The sequence below is a fragment of the Molothrus ater genome, chromosome 27, assembly GCF_012460135.2.
Source record: "Molothrus ater isolate BHLD 08-10-18 breed brown headed cowbird chromosome 27, BPBGC_Mater_1.1, whole genome shotgun sequence".
NCBI classification, from domain to species: domain Eukaryota; kingdom Metazoa; phylum Chordata; class Aves; order Passeriformes; family Icteridae; genus Molothrus; species Molothrus ater.
This window is the reverse complement of record NC_050504.2, coordinates 331,295-350,121: the sequence shown is the minus strand read 5'-3', so window position 1 is coordinate 350,121 and position 18,827 is coordinate 331,295. Positions and strand designations below refer to the sequence as shown.

The window sequence follows — 18,827 nt, the reverse complement described above, 5'->3', positions numbered from 1 at the left end:
ACACAAGCAGCAAGATTGATAGTAGGATTGAATTAGATGCTGAGGCTGAAGCTGCATATCCCAGCTCTGCTCCAGGGTCCCAAAACCCTGGAGCCTGTCAGCTCTGCAGCAGGCAGGAAAAATCAGGGGAGATGGATGGGAGGGAAGAATGAGCTGCAGCAATCTGTCAGTGCAGCCGAGAGGGCTCTGCTGGCAGACGGAATTGTAGTGCTGGGAGGTTCTGGGATGGTGTTCCATCTCCCAGTTCAGCACAGCTAATGCCAGGTGGCTGGGATATGGTGAGGATTTTCCTTGCCCAGTGCACATCCCAGTCATGGCAGGGACTAGTGACCTCACACAGTCTGGAGCTGGCCCTGAATTACTGGGAAATCAGGCCTTCCTGCAGCCCTGCATCAGCATGCATGGAGTCTACTGAAAATCCTTTCTGCCAGCAGGAATTCCCTGGTAGCCTGAGGTCAAACAGAAGCCTGGATGTGGGAGATGCCTCTGGCTTCCCATCCCAGACAGCTTGGGACCTACAGAGGGGAATGGGAGGAGTCGGGCAGCAAGGAGGGAGGTGCTGCTGTTCAGTGAGATAGGAAAGGAGGAAAAGCAAGATTTTTCTCCTCCCCTCCCCTCTTCTTTTCTCATTTTTTCTTCTACATCCCAAAAGGGACCTGCCCTGCTCTGTGGGCAGCTGTGCCCTGCTCCTGGCTGCTCCACAGCAGTGACCCATGCAGTGCCCCAGCAATGCTCCCTGTGCCTGCAGGGACCATGAGCTGCCATGCACAAACTTCCCATTCACACACGGTGCCACCACAACACAGCCAAGGAGATAAAAGGAAAGGTGAAATAGATTCCTTTCAGCAGAGCAGTTTTGTGATTTCCTCTTTCCCCTGTAATAAACTGCAGCCCATTGGCTGGCCCTTATTCAGTGGTTAATTATTCCTAAAGAAGGAAAAGTCCTGACTGAGCAATGATGGAGTAAAATATGCATGGGGAATACAGTTAGCAAACTGCTAAAACCTTAAACTCTCTGGGATAAAGCATTATATATATATTAATAATCTCTGGGCTTTTAATAGACTGAGGGACTTTAGAGAACAAGAGGACAAACCCAAAGACATCCTAAAAAAATGACTGGCCTTTGTCCCCAGCTGAAGCACTGAGGCCCTACAGGATCACAGTTAACATGTGCCTGGAGAAAAACATTTGAAAAAGGATTTTTACCTATGTGACCAAATTATTTTATGACTACAACTATTAAACAAGGTACTCACACCACTTCCCACATCACCTGCACACTGGTAACAGCCAGAGAAACAGAGATCGTGGAAAGCTTTTGGCCTCAGGAGATTATCTGTGAGATTATTGTACAGAGAAGATGTGACCCAAACACATAAAGAAAATGGGCTGAGAGGTCACGAAGTGAACAAGACTTTGCCAGACTCTTTTTGGCTGCATGTGCAATCCCTTTAGTACCAGCACCATCCACAGCAGCAGTGAATGTTTACCAAGGGCCGTTTCAGGAAGACAGAGCAGCGTCTCTCCTCAGACAGTGGCTGAGTCCAGTTTGAGGCTGCATCACCATGAAAGCAGATGGAACTGGGGCCTTGTAGGAGCTCTGCAGAGAGGCCTCCCCCTCTGGAGTTCCGTTCCCAGCAGGCTGCCAGTCTCCATCACACTGAACGGCTGCTCCCGGTGCCAGCCACCACCACCTCCAACACACCTCTGCCTTCCCTCCATTCCCAGCACAATGGCTCGAGCTGGCTGGTGCCTTGGCACCAACCCACCCTCTAATTAATGCACAAGAGAAGGAAGGTGAAACCTTCAAAGAAATCCCACCAACAGCTCTCACAGAAAAGCGTCAGACCAACCTGAGCAATTGCCTGATCCAAGTCCTCTTCATCCCCTTCCCTGCATGGTCCTGCTTGGCCTGCCAAGTCCTGAGGACACCAGGTCACTTCATCTCTGCCCTTTGTACCAGTGCAGAGATGTCTTTTATAGAATTATACATTGCATTTGGAATTTTATCTCATTTTTATTTTGCTGCTTTTTGTTGTCTGTGTTGAGGCCCTGTGCGTCATCTCATCTCAGTTTTATTTGATTGCCTTTTGGAGATGAGGAGATTAATATTTCATCAAACATACAGGGAATAAATAACCAGATTTGAAAGACATCCAGAACCTTTCCTGCCTTGATGGCATTTGAAGACCTGAGGAGTGGGGAGGTATTTCTGAGGACATCACAATCCCTGCCACAATCTCTGCAGCACATTTCCACCATCCATGCCATGTCCATGTCCATGATGCTGTGGGCTTATGCCAAAAGGTGTGAGTGCAACACTCTGGAGATGCCCATTCCTCTGTGGGACAGAGGCAGGGCTCAGCCTGGACAAAAGGAGGCTCAGGGGGACCTTCTGGCTCTCCACAAATCTGACAGGAGGGGGCAGCTGGTGGGATCAGGCTCTTCTCCCAGGAACAAGAGACAGGATAAGAGAAAATGGCTTCAAGCTCTGCTAGGGGAGGTTCAGGTTTGACATCAGGAGGAATTTCCTCATGAAAAGAACTATTAGGCATTGCATGGGACTGCCCAGGGAGGTTGGGAGTCCCTATCCCTGGAGGTGTCCAAGGAACAACAGGACATGGCACTCAGTGCTCTGGGCTTGGTAACAAGGTGAGGATGGGGCACAGGTTGGACTCCGTGGTCTGGGAGGTATTTTCCAATCTTATGATTCCATGATCCATGCAAGAGCCTCTGTACATCCTTGTACATCCATGGAACTCACATACATCTGTACAACAACAGCCAGTGCAGCAGAATCGTGATGGGTCCCTGTGCTGCCAGACACAGCCACAAAGAGGCTCAAAGCTGACAGGGCTGTGCATCTCTCTGTCACACAGTGTGTGAAGACACAGCCACTTTCCGCTGGTGCTTTGGTGGGATCAGTTTCCAGAACAAAACCATGGAGTTTTTCCCAACCACAAACCACTGTGATCTGTTTGATGGGAAATGCCAACTGCTGATTGGGAAATTTCAGTTGACTTTGCTTTGAATGAGAAAAATAATAATTATGACTTTTATTATGATCAGTTTAGCATTCTGCCTTGAGGTTTAATTAGCTGAAGAACAAAAGCTTTTGTGTTTCTGTTCTATTCAAAATTGACACATCCTGCCAAAAGCAATTTGAAAAACATGGCAAATGCTTTTGAGAAACTTGGGAAGCAAATGAGAAATTCAGTTAGATCCCAGATCTTTGTGGGTTTCCTTGAGTTTGCTTGTTTTAGTTTGCAGTTGCCATATTTTTGTAAATGTGGGATCTCCTATCAATGCACACAGTGTGGGAAGAAGAAATGGCAGGAGGGAATTGTCTGTAAATGAAGGAATCAGTCACTTGCTGCATGGAGCAATAATTCAGAGTGAAGCCAGCTCCATGTGTCTGAGCTTTCCTTCTCCCAGCAGGATGCTAATTTGTCTTCCCACGTGGACAACTTCTGCATCTCCAGCAGAGTTTGATGGGACAAACAGGGGTCTGAAGTGTCCAGAGGCCACCCAAGCATTTTGTAAGGCCTTCAAGACCAAGAAAATCTGCCAGCACAGTTCTAAGGTAATACTCACTAAATGAGGTTGGTAGCAATCTTTGGTTTCCTTCCCTGCAATGTTATCAGTGAGGCTGTGGCTTCAGCTTTCCTGCTCTTCATCTCAGAGCAGCTGTGAGATTTGCAGGGGTGAAACAGGTGATAGAGTGGTCCAATACAACAGGGATAGCCACATTTGAGGCATGATTATACTATGTGGTGAGCAGGAATGAGGGAAACCCAGTCCCAGCAGCCACTTTCTTTTGTCAAGCAGAGTTTGAGAGTGTGTTCCCCTCATTGCAGGTCCAGGAGGAGGGAAAAGGACACAGGAGAGAAAACCTGGAAACTAATTTTAAAAGCAGGACAAAAAACAAGTCTCCTGGGAGAAACTTAATGTGTTGGGTTGGATTTTTTCTCAGCCTGCAGCTGCTAACACAGCCCCACGTGCTGACAGCCTGTCCTCCCCCGAACAGCACCCGGAGCATTCCCAGCTCCACTCCTGGGAAAGAAACAGTCCCAACACACAGGTGAGGAAATCGAGGCACACTGCTTATCTCAGCTGGGATTTCAGCTGAAAAGCCAAACCTCACCCTTCCATCAACCTGACCTAAATGTCCAGGACACTGAGGATTATTTTCTCCTACAGATGACCCAGCTGGAAGCAAAGCCCTGCTACCAATGCTCTATGTGAGAAGCAGGGATGCATTTCCCTGCACCCTTTCAGTGCACAGACCAGTCTCATCCCTATAGTGCAGGAGGGACACATGGAGCTTTCCCAAGCCAGGGGAGGGTTGGCTGCAGGGACACAGTAGCAGCAGGGCAGTGGTGTAAGTCCCACAAACAGCCCCTAAGTGCAGCTGTCATGGAGCTGCTTAGACACAGGACCATCAAACCACATGCAGTTACATAAAATAATAATAATTTACCAAAGGCAGATAAGTCAGACTAAACCTTTTCCCTCCCTCCTTCCTGGAGAGCTGATATTTCTCTTCATTGTCTCCATCCCTAATACCCATGTCCACGTTTGTCTCTGCGCCGCACTGAGAAGTTTGAGATTAACCATGACGAATGGACTGATTTCCATGTCTCAGGGACTGTTCTATTTTTCCTTTGCCACAACTGACAAGTTGCATTTTACTATAAATCCCCTCAATTAGGTGCTTCAAACAGCACTGCAGACTTTTTCCCTGATATATGGGGAAGGAATTATCTTCATGTCCCTGGCAACCAATTCCTTAACTAAAAATACTTAGTGTTCACTTCTGCCTTCCCTGCATCACCTCACACTTAGGACACCCGAGCAGAGCATGGCCATCTCACATGTCCCACTTGGTGGCCATGGGCAGGCTGATATGGTGAAAGACATTCCTTGGTCTTGGTGTGGGAATGAGGTCTCTGGTGCTTCCCATTGCAAGGTTCCTTCTGTCCCCTGGGTGCACAAAGCCCCGAGCAGCCCCCAAAAACAGAGTGTGTTTTGTGACCAGGAGCTGTGCCCTAGACCTGTGATGGTAGAAGCTGTCCTATGGCAGGGGGTTGGGGCTACGTGATCTTCTAATTCAAACCATTCCATGATCCTATGATGCACTCAGCTGAATCCAGGATGCTCAAAGTTATTGGGAGCAAGCTTTTCAAGCCATTTTTAGAAAATTCTGCATTTTCCATGGGCTTATTGAAGTGAGAGGTAGTTCAAGGGTGGCTATGGAGCCTGTCTAATCCCATACTTGTCACGGGAGGGATGCTAAGATACCTCAGAAACAAAAAGTTTCCTGAATTTACCAGAGCTTTATATATTTTCAGATTTCTTTGCCAAAACAGTGACATAATTAATTTAACCCAGCTAATGCCAGAAGATTTATGTCTGTGTTGTTTATTCCCCTTAGTTACTGGGCTGGGAACATTTACCCTTTGGGTGCCCCCACATACTGGGGCACAGCCCTGGCCAGTCCTTGTGCCTTGGTCCTGCAGCTCAGGGAGGACCTTGATCCCCTCCTGCCCTCTCAGGTGCTCCAGAGACAAAGAGCAGCTCAGTGAAGATGGATGGAGGCTGTGGCTGTGAATTCATCAAGGGACACTGCCCTCCTATTGATCCATCTGCAATGTGCTGTGGTCTGCAGCCATTCCCAGAGGCAGAGGCTGCAGCTGAGAGCATGATCCAGCACCCTGTGAGAGGCTGGTGGTGGATGAACCATCAGCAGCTAAGGGAAATATCACACCCCTGGATGGTGGTCCCATGGCAATGTTTTCCAGCATCCCCCCTCCCAGCAGTACACCTCATTGATCCTTATTTCCTCAAAGAAAGAAGGAAGTACAGTGTGTTGTCTGGCAGTCTGCTCCAGCTCACCTCAGGCTGATGGAGCTTGGCTCACTCCCAGGACAGGCACAGCACCCACAGCTGGGGCACCCCCCAAACCTCAGTGAGTAGAGAAGGCATGCTCTGAGATTGCCCTGGCATGGGAGAGCAGCTTTAACCCAGCCAGAAATTCATCCAACTCAGGGATGGACCCAATCCTGACCATGGCAACCCTAAGAGACAGGGGTATGTGGAATCCCTCCCCAGGGGACAGCTGCCAGGGGACTGCAGGAGCTGAGACACAGAGATATGACAGGAGACCCTTTAAAGCCTGAGGGTTATGCTAGGGGAGAAGGGAAATGTCATTATCCAAGACCTCAGGAGCATCATCCAGGCTATCCCACACCACTGTCCCTCACCCTCCCCAGGACATTTGCCCCTTCTCTACCAGTTCAAGCCGCCCCTGCTCCTGCCCCATCACCTCTGCCCCTCCCAGCCCACGGGACAGAGCGCGGTGCCAGCAGCACCCCTAGCTCCTCCGGGTCCGCCCTTGTGATCAAACACCCCCGCACAGCCCCGCTGTGTGAAAGACCTGCATCCACCTGCCCCACATCCCCGTCCTTCCCTCGGGAGCATCTCCCTCACAAGGCAGAGCTGAAACCCCTTCCACCCCATCCCTGTGGAAGAGAAAAGGGGCTCTGCCCTCCCTTCGAGTTCAACATCCGTTTTGCAAAGGGGCTGCAAAGGCTGACGGGGGAAACCTGGGGGAAACTGGGAAACTTGTCCCAGTTCCTCTGACACAGCCCTGGAGCGAGATCCCCAAATACATAACACCCACCCATCCTCATCCCCGGCACACTGCAGCCCCAAACCCTTTGCAGACACAAGGGAAGCCCCCAGGCTCCGCAGGAGAGACCTCACAGCGTCTGCACGATGGGACTGAGAGGGGTGGAGAGGAGAAACCCCCTCCAGGGAGAGCCGGGAGGGCGGTCCCTGGGCTGGTGGGAAGTTTCTGCTGCTGAGGATGCTGAGGGAGGGAAGGAGAAAGGGGGAAAAATCAAATCGAGTTGGAAGGCACCAGGGAGGTGGAGAAAGGAAAAGGGGAGGAGGGAAAGGAGGAGGGAGAGAAGGGGGAGTGGGAGGCTGGTGAGGAGGGATGTAGCCCATCGCCAGGCGAGCTGGAAGGTGGGCAGCCGGAGCACCGGCTCCGGGGAGGTTGTAAACGGCAGGACCGGGACGCAGAAGGACCCGCAGCCTCTGCGCAGCCCCGCGGGGACCCGCCAGGCTCCTTCGCTGCAAGCTCAGAGGATTCTCTCCCCGACGGCAGAAGCAGCCCAGCAGGAGCGGGGACGCTGCCAGCCATGCCCCGGGGAGCTGGGCGCAGGGGCAGCTGAGGATGGTGCCCAGCCTACGTCCTGCCCTCCTCCTCCTTCTGCAGGTAAGATGCTTTAAGTCCTCTTCTCCCATAAGGGCCCTTCTGCCCCCTCCCCATCACCCCTGCGCCGTGCATCGCCCGCGTTCTCCGCAGTGACTTCAATTTCTTTGAAGGGAAAAGTAAAAAGAGAAACCGCAACACAAAGGGCCCTCGGGAGAATTCCTCCAGTCGAGGTACTGGGGCTTGGCAAGAGCTCGTGATGCTCAGAAACTATCGGGGAGGGGGGCTGAAGTGAGTGAAAGGATCATTTAAAGGGGGAAAAATTGCAGCCAGGTCCTCCTGAGCTCAGCCCAGGGCTCCCAGTAACTCCCAGCCTTGCACCTCCCAGTGAAACCAGCTGCCACCAGTTTCCCAGGCTGCTGGGAGGGGATGGCGACTCTGGGGGTGTGATGGATGTGGACAATGCAAATACAGAGTCCAGCTGTACCTCCCATAATTAATTTTCTAAGGAACCCTCTCCTGTACCACCCTGCACCTGCAAAGCACAAGACTTTCTCTCTAATTTGCTCGCTGTGGAACTGTAGCCACTGCTAATTTTGCAGCTCTGCACAATATGCAAATGCTTTGTCAGGAGCAATATTCCTCCTCGAGGGCTCATCAAGGAGGGAAACAGCCCAAAGCTTGTTTAAATCCCAAACTCTGGACAAACGAGATGAAGGGGTTTCCAGTGAAATCTTGAATTTTACTTGAACAAGCTTATAGTGGCAGTTAAACAAAATTATCAGTTTTTTGATAAAACCTCTGTGTCAGGGAGGGGTAAAAGAGCAAATCTGCCTGGCTGGCTGCAGAATGGTGTCTCAGTGGCTCAGCTGGGACTGCAGAGTTAAAAGAGCAGGTAAAGTGGAGGGAGAGCCCTCCCCAATGGCACCACTATGGCTCGTACCCTGCAGGCCGTGCACTCCACTGTGCACCTCACACATCAGCTGCACCTCTGGGCAGGAAAGTTCTCACTAAATGATGAGAAGAGCTGATGTGCACCAGGATACCCCCTGCCTAGTTGGTGTTGCTTCTAAAAACTCTTCTTCTGAGCAGCTGCTCTCTCTTATTGCTGCAACCCACTAAGCCTGATTGATAGGATTTATGGGAGCTCTTTTGCTGTTACATTCCCTGGTTCAGGTTTTGTTTGGCTCTGATGTAAGAAATAAAGACGAGACAGGGCAGGATCTTTTCCCCCAGCCCAGGTCCTTCTTGGCCAGTCTGTGGAGACAGCACAGACCCAGTGCAGTACGGTCATGTCCTGGTGGGTACAGCCATGAGAGCATGACAGCTCCTAATAACCTCAGTCAGCAAAAAGTGGTCCAAAAGAAGCCCAAAGGTGTGGGACACAGCTCCCATCCTCTGTCAAAGCTCCTTAGGGCTCAGGGGACTCTCCTGCCATCCCCAGGTGTTCCCCAAGGATATTCTCCTTGTGAAGGTGGAGCAACAAGTCCTCACAAATCTTCCAGAGTTTGAGACAAGACCATTCCTGTGCTGGGGCTGGGACCAGGAGTTGGGGGAGGTCACAAAAACCAGACCAGACAAAGAGAAGCCTCTCCCAGCTGGTTTCAAAAAGAAACAGCCAATCTACAACCATCCCCCCCCCTTTGCAGTCAAGCTGTCTATTTTTCCTTATAAACACAGGCATTCAAAACTCAGATACTTTTCCAGAACAGTCCCAACCCTCTCCTGGGGACAGCATGGGCCAAAGGACCATGAAACTCCAGCTGTGAGTGCATCCCTGCAAACAGCTGTACCTGAATGCAGCAGCATCCTGCCTGTGAGTGCAGAGACCTGCAGCAGCCCAGCTCCAACCCAGAGCTCAGCAGGGACAAACCTCCCCTGCAGATACTGGCTTGGCACAGTTTAGGTGTTCCCCATGCACCTGGCTTGCACCTCCACTTTAGCATGGGTTTGCTCATGTTGCTTTACTGAATAGACATGCCTCAGTAGGTGGGACAGACAAACTAGGAGACAGGCAGCCAAACTTGCTGCCAAGTGCTCCCTGGCACCCTGCAAGTCATTAAAACAAACTAAAGAAGTGATTAAAAATAAACCAGTCCACCTGCAGTTCTGTCAGGAGCCAATTACATTTCTGGGGCTTATAAAACTGCAAAAGCATTTTATGAAAAATCAGGGATTGATGATGAGGGTGGGATAGTTTCCCCTCTCCTCTCACTTAACCACCTCCAGCAGCAATAAGCCCAAAAAGCAGCCCCTGCCCCTTCCATACTCAAATCCTTGCATAAGATGCAGAGCTGCAGTTGCAGGACGTGCTGACCCCGGGGATCTCTTCCAGTCCTCGCTTTCCTTAAAAGCTGAAGTTGATTCAGTGTGTATGAAATCATCCCTGTGGTTTCGCATCTCCAGCAAAGAAGTGAATGGAAAAGGCACAGCCTGTTCCCAGAATAGCTGCACTGTCACCATAGGATGTATAGGAGGAATACAATCAGAATATCTTGCATCACCAGCTCAACCCTGCCCTGAAATCCAGCTCTGCTCACCCAAAATCCTGCACAGGGTTAGCCTAGAAGTTCACTGTGAGTGACAAGCTCAAGCTGCAATTGAGTGTGCAGTGTTTAGAGAGGCTGCATCCATGGCTTTGTCTGTGAGAACAGTTTTTGAACCCAAAGAAAGCACAAATCAACCCCCAAACCACGGAGCTCCCTACAAAGCGGAGCCCAGGAGCCATTGTCCAACACCTCAGAGCTGTCACTCAGGAGAGGGTGGCTCTTTCTGAAGATGGAATAACATACCCAGGGCCCATCTGTTGTTTTTCCTTTTTTCCCTAACTGTATTCTGAACTATGAAGAGACCCTCCTTCTCTGCTTTATCTACAGTCACCCTCCTAGCAGCAGTTGCCTCCATTCCGATGGCCAAGGGCAAAGTGTGGTGTTGGTATTTTGCAGATCACAGTCCCTCTTCCACCCTGAAATCTGCACTATCCACCCTGGAAAAGCAATGGCAGATGCAGCTTTGGTGTGGCCAAGCTTTCCTGAGCTGTGAATGTGAATAAACCAGAAAAAAAATCATGGGGAATTTAATTGTGGATGTTCAACCCTAAAAAGGTGATGGGTGAAGGAGGGGGTTTGGAGCAGTCAAGATGAGGGTTTTGGGACAGAGCTGGAGGGAAAAACATCCAATCCCAAACTGAAAATATCTGTCAATGCACAGGAGTTCCACATGTACAATCTGCAGGACAGTTTAATAAAATTGCTTTAGAAAAACAGCCCTCCCCCTGCTTGTGTCCATCACTCCAATCTTCCTCAGCAGCCTTTTCCCCTGCAAATCCAGATCCCATAGGAGCTGCATGGATTGCATGCCCTTCCCCAGCTTGACGATGCCTTTAGTTTCCAGCACCCAAATGCCATTAGCCATTTTTTCACCTGTCCCCAAAAATTCATGTCTCTCTTGACAGATAAATGAAATCAGAATTATTTATGGCATGCGAGGGAGACCTGAGCTTAATCCAGGAAAACCTTTAATTGCTCATAAATCAGTTTTTACAGGGCATTCATTTAGCCCTGATTGATATTCTTTTGTTAGGATCTGCATCCAGCACACTTGGAGAGAGACTCCAAACAGAATAAACTGTTTGTCTGTGAGAACAGTTTTGAAGCCAAAGAAAGCATTCACCAAAGCACTCACCAACTCTCACCAAAGCTCCAGTTTACACACCACAGGGACTGGCCCTCTAATATAGATAAATTAATAAACTCGCAGATTTTAAGGCCAGATGGAGGAGGGAGATGTTCTCACTGCCTGCTCTCCCCCTGAGTAACACCAGCCACGGAAAATCCCCGCACGAGTCTTGCTTTGAGCCTTGTTCCATTGCCTGAGTTTTGCCTTGATGTCTCGATGATGGCAGGGCTGGGGATGGGGCTTTGGAAGAGAAATGAAGGAGCAATGGGGGCTTGGTAGGGCAGCGAAGGGGCTTGGAGGAACCCTGAGGTCATAGCTGGCAAAGCAGGTTACTGCCAGGTCTAAGAGGTGTAAAGAGGGTCCTTCATGGACCAGATGCTGCTTGGAGGTTTCATTTGGAAACTGTTCCAAGCGAAAGCCCTCAAGGTGGAGCAAGTAAGGAGCTCCCCAGCTGCAGAAAACAGTGCCTGGAAGCCAGAGGAGACAAAGGCAAAGAGATCCCCTGCAGTGAAGGCAGGAGACATGGGGGGGTGGAGGCACCTCCAGGCACATTTGAGGGGCAGCTCTTTCAGTCTTTCAGGTTGTTGCAGGCCACCTTCAGGCTCCAGCTGCGGTCCTGGCAGGACATGCCGCTCCCTCCCCACACCACTGATGCTGCTCTGCCATCTGAAGTTGGCATCCAGCTCTTTTAACACTCACTGTGTTTAACACCCAACGTCTGGCACCTTTTGCTGCAGGCTCAGAGCCAAGAACAGACTCCATCCCAGCCTAATGCCCCAGGGAGCCTCAGCAAAAGTCCAGGGCAGCAGCTGCTCAGCCCTTCCCTGCCCATGTGTTCCAGGAGGTCTTTCCTCTTCCACATCAAGTGTTGTAGTGGGCAGCAAGCCCAGCCAAGCCAGGGAGCAGAACTGATGGGTCAGAGAGGTGGCAAGGACAGCAAGGACAACTCCAGAGTGGATGGGGTTGTCCCCCCTCCCAGGAAGGTCACGGTGGCCACCACTGTCCACTGCTCGCACTGCCCTCCCCAGCTCTGTGCAAAGCCCCGGTCTCCCAGGCTTCATCCCAGGCTTCAATCCCGCTAATTGCTCTGCTCTCCAATTACAGCCCCTCGGCACTGGACCTCCTAGATTGCTAATTAGGCTACAAGGCATCTATCTCGTGCTCAGAGCTGTCAGCCCTTCCTGCCATGCAGATCCCCTCTTTTCTGAGGCAACATTATAGTGAGGGTCGGGGGGGGGGAACGACACACATGCTTGTCTCCGGGTAGCACAGTGCAGGGGTTGATATTGCAGTTGGATGTGAATGTATTAATTAGTATCCATGGATTGCTTTGGAGAGCAAAAGCACCACAAGGGGACATTAATTCCTAATTGTTATTAATTGAATTTTTCTGCCAGGTCAGTGGCAGGTCACAGAGACTGACGCCATGTGTGTGTGATTGTGCTGCTCACCCCCACAGCAGCAGCCAGACTCCCAGTGCTGATGAGCTGACACTGTCCTAGTCCACGACGCTACATCTCCCGGCCCAGGGGACCTGCCATCGTCACAAGCACAGGAACAGCTGGGGTTTTTTTGGAGCCCTGGTGGCACCAGGACATGGTTGGTGTGTCCAGATTGGAGAAATCTGTCCCACACAATGCCCCACAGCTTGAATGACCTGAGGCAGGTGGTCCTCAGTGCCTCAGTTTCCCCTCTGGGACAGCCCTGGCATGGTGGGTGGTGGGACATCAACCACAGCAGATGTTTGCTCTGTGTGGGATGCAGGAAACATGGGAGCAGTGTCAGGGTTTTGTGTCTGAGCTGTGCAGTGAGGACTGGAGGGGCTGGTCCTGTTACAGAAAATGTGGGGATGAAAGGAAGGAGCTGGTGCTCAGTGAGGTCCAAGACTAAACCAGAACCACGTCTGTGTATAAAACACGGATGTTACAGAGCCTGGAAGGGAGCTGGGCAGATGCTAAGGCAACAGCAGGGGAGACAATGGTGGCTCCTGATGGAGAAGAAGCTGCTGCCAGTGCAGGCACCCACGGGGCCCGTGCAGCTCCTGGCAGAACCATCATCCATCCCTGTGGGAGCAGCTCCCCTGGCTAACTGTGAGCACTGTGCAAAGTGGCTGCTTCCAGAGGAGCAGATTGCCTTCCTTCCCAGACAGGTGAGAGCTCAGCTGAGGCTCTCCAGGATTTTGGCAGGCTGAGAGAGGTCACAGAGGTGTTCCTGCCTGCAGAGCAGGATCTGCCATAGCTGTGTGAAGACAAGGTCAGGAGGGCAGAGGAACACAGCCCCTCTCTGGCCCAAGCATGACCCACTGCTGTGTCGGGGCTCTTGAGGTGAGCTTGGCTCCAGCCTGGCCAGGCTGGGCCCTGCTGGGCACCATGTGGCATCTTACAGAGCAGCGATGCTCTGGCACGAGAAGCTCCTCAAGGACGGAGCTCTGACCTGTTCTCTCTGTAAAAGCACAGGGAGGGGTTGCACTAACCCACAAAGAGCAAAACAGATAAGACAGCAACCAGCAGTAAGAATTTTTTTCACTGGGGCAAATCCCCCTGCAGCTGCCGCCACCCCTGCTTATTCCCCTCAAATTGCTGACAGGAGTGGGACAAATCTCTGCCTCTATCAAGAGCTTTGGCCACACTGCAGTAAGACAAGACTCAGAACCTGGTAAAAAAACTCTTCATATTAGTTCTGTTTTGGGGATCCTTTTTTTCCTTTCTTTCTTTCTTTCTTTCTTCTTTCTTCCTTCTGTAGCTGTTTCAGCTCATTTACAAAGCCTGCAAAGAGCCAGTGACTGCTCCATCCACACCCCTCTCTGGCTGTGGCTTGGTCCATGTGCTGCTCAGTGCCAAGACCTCTCCCTGTGTCTGGAAGGAGAATGGCCACTACCAGGCTGGAGCAGGCTGGGATTAGAAGAAACACATCCAATTAACACTTGAAAGCCTATTCAGATACACAAACTATCCCAGGCACCTTTTGGGTAGAACCCTTCTCTCCCATCTGCCAATGCCAAGAGCCCCCAGGTGTGGTGGGCACCAGCTGTGGGCATCAACACAGAGGGGAGCAGACTCCCTACACCTTGATTCCTCCCTGTCTGGAGCTTGTGTGGTCTCAGGTTCTGAAAGGAGACTCAGGAGGTGCTGGGCTCCTGCAGGACCAGCACCCAGGAGCTCCAAACAGCTCTTGCACCAGGGCAGGGTTGAGCTGCCGGATCCTCTGTGCCATCTGGAGCAGTCACACAAGGCAGCTATTCTCTGCTCCATTTATACATCTGCCTGACATCTTTCTTGCTGTCAAAACCAGCTTCCCAAGGCAGTAAACAGTTGTTTGGAAGAGAGCAAGTGGGTGCTGAGCTTGTCTGTGTGTCTGAATAAATCCTGTTAATGCCTTGGTAAGGCATGAGGATGGCTGGGTATGCCAGCAAGGGCAGACAGTGTTTCTATGGCTCAAGGACAAGAGGAGGAATGTCTTCTCCGTGTTCAGAGCACTTTGGGAGGTAAATGGCACTCAGGAAGGGGAGTCAGGCACTAGGAATCAGCCTGGCTGATGGGGAAGGCAGAGGTTGTGGTCCCCAAGGAGCTGGGAGCTTTCCTGCAAGCAGGGGAGGTGCAGCCCTTCCTCCTTCAGGCTCAGAGCTGTTTCCCAAGGGATCTGTATGTGATGTCTTTTGGGGCACAGCTCTGTCATTTAATCAGTGACTTTTCTCCAGGGGTTTGGTCACTTGCTGAAGGTGAAAGAAGTGGAGTTGAGCCTCATCCACCATTAGTGCTGGTGGAGGAGAGGGGATGAGCCTGTGTCACCCTTTTCTGCAAAATATCAGGTCCCCTCCTCCCCTCATCTGGCACTGTGGTGAGTTGTGAGACCAACAGCACCATCCCCCTGCCATCTCTGCAATCCCTTCATCCTGGCAATTGCCTTTCTCACTTTTAATTTCCCCAAACTCCTGCAAAGGCACAATAATTCAATAATCATTTTTCAAAAATACTCCTTGTGCAGAGTTTTAGCAGAGCTGGGTAGATCATGGTCAGTGCTTTCCAACTCAATGGGAAGGTTGGTGTTTGCTGACAATTCTCCTAAAAAAATACTTTAGCCAGAGCTGGTTGTCTGTGGATCAGATCCCCTTAAGGATGTGTACGAACATCTTCCCACTGACAGCTTACAAGGCTGTGATTTCAGTAAGGGATTGAAAACCCAAGCGTGGTGTCAGGCTCATCATGTTTCCCCTGTCTGCTCTCAGGATTGAAAGATGGTAAACCCAAAAGTGTTGATTAAAATGATAAATAGCAGAGGTTCCATGATTCAGCAGGAGCTGAATGATTCTGCAGGAGCAGAAGGGTTTGCTGAGGGGGTATTCAAGGCAGGAGAGGATCACCGGGTGGGAAAGAGAGAGCTGTCCCCCAGCCTTCAGCTCAGACAAGCACAGTTTCCCTAGGAAGCCATCCTGTAAATGGTACATGTCCATTTTGCAAGCTTTGGGGGTTGTACCCACCCAGACATGGGCAAGCTCAGATCTGACCTAAGGAGGCATTTGGGGAAGGGGAAGCAGCATATTGCACATATAACCCCACCCTGTCTGCTCTGTCCCCATGCAGGCGTTTCTCCTGTGGGACAGCCCGGCTGCAGCCTCCATCCAGGAGCAGTACTGCGAGAGTCTGCCGCCTGCCACCAACCTCACTGGTGAGTGTCCCCAGCCCATCTGAGCCACCCCCGGCATCCAGTGCTTGCAAGAGGGTGTCAGGGCTGTCTCTGGGCTCATCTGCTGCTGCATGGATCCTTTCTGGGGAGGTGGGACATGCAGATGCTGCATCACAGCCCTCTGCTGGTGCTGCTGCAGCCTCCTTGCAGAGTGACAGTGGTGGCAGGTAGAAGGTGCAGATCTCAGGAGATGAAAACAGAGAAATGTCTGTTGGGCAGAGGCAGAGATGGAAAAAGAGACATCAGGGCTGGCTGCCTGTTCTATGCCATGCCCAGGGACACCAGGACTTTGGCCCCTATTTCCACCCTCCTCTACCATCACTCTGATGACTGGAGGTTTTGACTTTTTGTGGAAACCATGTCACCAGTGCAGTGTGGCCACCATGGCTCCAGGCTCAGCCAACTTTTGTCCCCCAGCACTCCTACACAGGTGCCATTGAGCACTTTGGGAGGCCACCAGTCACAAAAAGCTTCTGGGGACACAGCTATGGCCAGGGCTGGCTCAGCCCTGATGGGTGGGAGCAGCAGGGCCATGGACAGCCCACTCCTACTCAACATTGTACATGGGTTTGATCCAATCAGGTCAGAGCTTGTGCCAAAACTGGCTTTTAGCCTATATTCAGGATGTGACTTGGATGTCACCTCAGCAGTGACAGGTCTGGTTCAGTGACAAGTTTTGGGGGAGGAGAAGTGTGAGAAGGAGTGGAGTTCACAGGGACAAGGAGAAAAGTTCTCCCCAGCTCTGGGATGCTGCAGTGTTGATTTTCCGTGACTGAATGAGAATCAGAGCAGGCACCAAGGAACTCTCTGTCAGGGTGATGGATGGCCACAGGACTGGACACTGAGAGGTGGCCATGGGGACCCAGAGCCGAAGGATGGCTGCTCACTACCTATTAAAAGCAGCATTAACAGCTCCTTTTTAACAAATCCCATCTTGGCACCAGCTGATCTGACCAAATCCAGGCTGCCTTGCCCTGCAAGAAGCTTCCCAAGCCCACAAGGTAGAGGCAGAAAGCCGGGGGACAGAAAAAGCTGCCTGTGGAATGGCAATGCTTGGATGTCTGGTCAGACAAGAAACTTAGTCATCACTCATGTGCTTTGCTCCCTGAAGGTTTCATCACTCTGCTCAGCGAGGGCCTGTCTTTGGCCAAGTTAAGCTGTGATAAATCCTGACCCAGGGCAGCAGGCAGGTCCCAGAGAATCCTCATGCCTTTATCACACACTGCTGGAACCTCCTAAGCCCAAGGGAGAGGTCAGAAAGGGGGGAGAATTTCTGCTGTGGTTTGCTGATTGATTGCCCTGGAATCACCACCATCCTCAAGCACTGAGTGATGCTTTCTGCAAGGATTGGGCTTTGCTCAGTGGGGATTTATCCACATGATTACAAGCAGGATCTAGTGCACCTCAGTGTCCATCTCACTGGCAGAGGGGAGAATGTGAGGCTTCAGATTTGCAAGTTGTCCATTGTTTCTACACATGCAACCTGCAATTCCTGAGCAACTAATTTGGATGGGGCTGGGACATGTGAGAGCCACTTCCATCTGGAGGAGGGGACTTAGAACAAGAGGCAGAAGTGAAACTAATTGTCTTATGTCTGCCTGGGAAGTGGAATTCAGCACCAGTCCTGGTCCTTGGGGTCCATTTAAGCCCTGCCTGATGGAGACAGTGATTCCTATGGAGGGATATTTACTAAACTGGAAACTTTGATTTGAGCTATTTAACATGAAGAGTTGTTAGGATGATGCTAATGAGAATTGCAGCAGGGCCCTAAGACTTAATTTGTTAATGTCTTCACAACCCTTGGGAAATGACACATGCTGATAACACGAGCCCAGCAGTCCCCCAGCACGTGGCTCATCAGGGGATCTGCTGGATGCATGGACAGGTACTGCCTCATGCCTGTGTGCAGCATCCCTCCTCCAAAACACAGCCCACCATGGGCTCCCCTCCTCTCCTGGGTCACCAGTGCCTTAATCTCTCTGTTTTAAAGATGATATGTAGCTGGACAGTGATGTCACCAGGGTGCCAGCACTCTCTAGGCATGTGCACTGAGCTGGAAAATCTCTGCCACAGCAGTGGTGTGGAGGGTGGAGGCACACAGGGTTGTTGCTGTCCAGGCTCAGGGGGTGCAGGTGATGCAAACTCTCATCCCAGGGCATGGAGCACCTGAGCCTCAGAGAGCTCTCCTGTCCTGCCCTCTTACTATGGCAGCAGCTCTCTGGCCACAGAGAGAAACAGCCTTTCCCAGGCATCATTCTGGGAAAGGCTGTGAGAAGATCAGAGAAAATAATGAGAAACGATTCTTATCTTCACTTGCTGCACCTGGTGTTGTGAACATGTGGAATGTGTCATGGAGATTTGTTTACCAAAGGGTGGTTCCTTAATTAGCCAATGGTGATGGTGTTTGGATTGAAGGACCAATTAGCTCCACCTGTAGTGAACTAGGGTATAAAAAAACAATGGGATTCTTAATAAAGAATAATTGATCAGCCTTCTGTAAATGCATGGAGTCTATGCTAATTATTACACAGCTGGGGGCCCCCTCGCACTGACATCACCATGGTTTTACCCATCTTTCTTCAAGATATCCCTGGGAATTCAGGCCATTGTGATGCTCCAACTTGATAGTTTAGGTATCCATCAAAAATTCCTGTCACTGAGCCCCTGATTTTGGCTGGGACTGGAACACAGGGGCACAGCTGAATGCTCCATCAGAAAGCTGCCTCCCACAGCAGCAGTGAAGAAGGAATATCAGGCAGGACTTGAGGTCAATGTGCTGCATTCAGGAAGTCAGTCAGCTGCACCCCAACATCTGCAAGCCATGAAAGTCTCAGATTAGGCTTGAAAAGGAACACAATGAGGATCAGCATCCCTTGTCTGGTGTGGACAGGTGCTGTCCCAAAGGCTCCCAGCCCATGGACTGACTCAGACCATGGATTTCTCTGGCTGATGATTTCAACTCCCCACAGTCTGTGTGCGGCTGCTTCTCGGCCTGTCATGAAGTCCATCAGGGAGGGACAAGGTCATTTCATCCACTGGGGCAAAGCATTTCTTGCAGCTGCAGGACTGCTTCCCTGGGGAGGGAAAGGAGAATCTGAGAAGATAGGAAAGCCTCTTCCTAATTAATAATGAGGCTTTTCCAAGGCAGCTCAGCAGAAAGCACTGAAGCAGAACAAGCTCGGAGCACTCTCAAAGGGTTGTTTTGCCATTTGTAGCTCTCAAGCCTGGATCAGCCCAAGGAGTT

The 18,827-nt window shown here is 51.0% G+C and overlaps 1 protein-coding gene across 2 annotated transcripts in view; it reads left to right on the top strand.

Annotated features, from left to right (window-relative positions):
• Positions 1-7,151: 7,151 nt before the first annotated feature.
• The window catches only part of CRHR1 (corticotropin releasing hormone receptor 1), a 29,005-nt gene continuing 17,329 nt past the window's right edge, over positions 7,152-18,827 (top strand). For both annotated transcript variants that reach the window (XM_036398974.2, XM_036398973.2), the window contains exons 1-2: positions 7,152-7,285; positions 15,481-15,565. In XM_036398974.2, the coding sequence (XP_036254867.1) occupies positions 7,244-7,285; positions 15,481-15,565 (127 nt within the window). In that variant the 5' untranslated portion in view covers positions 7,152-7,243. The remainder of the gene's footprint in view (positions 7,286-15,480; positions 15,566-18,827) is intronic.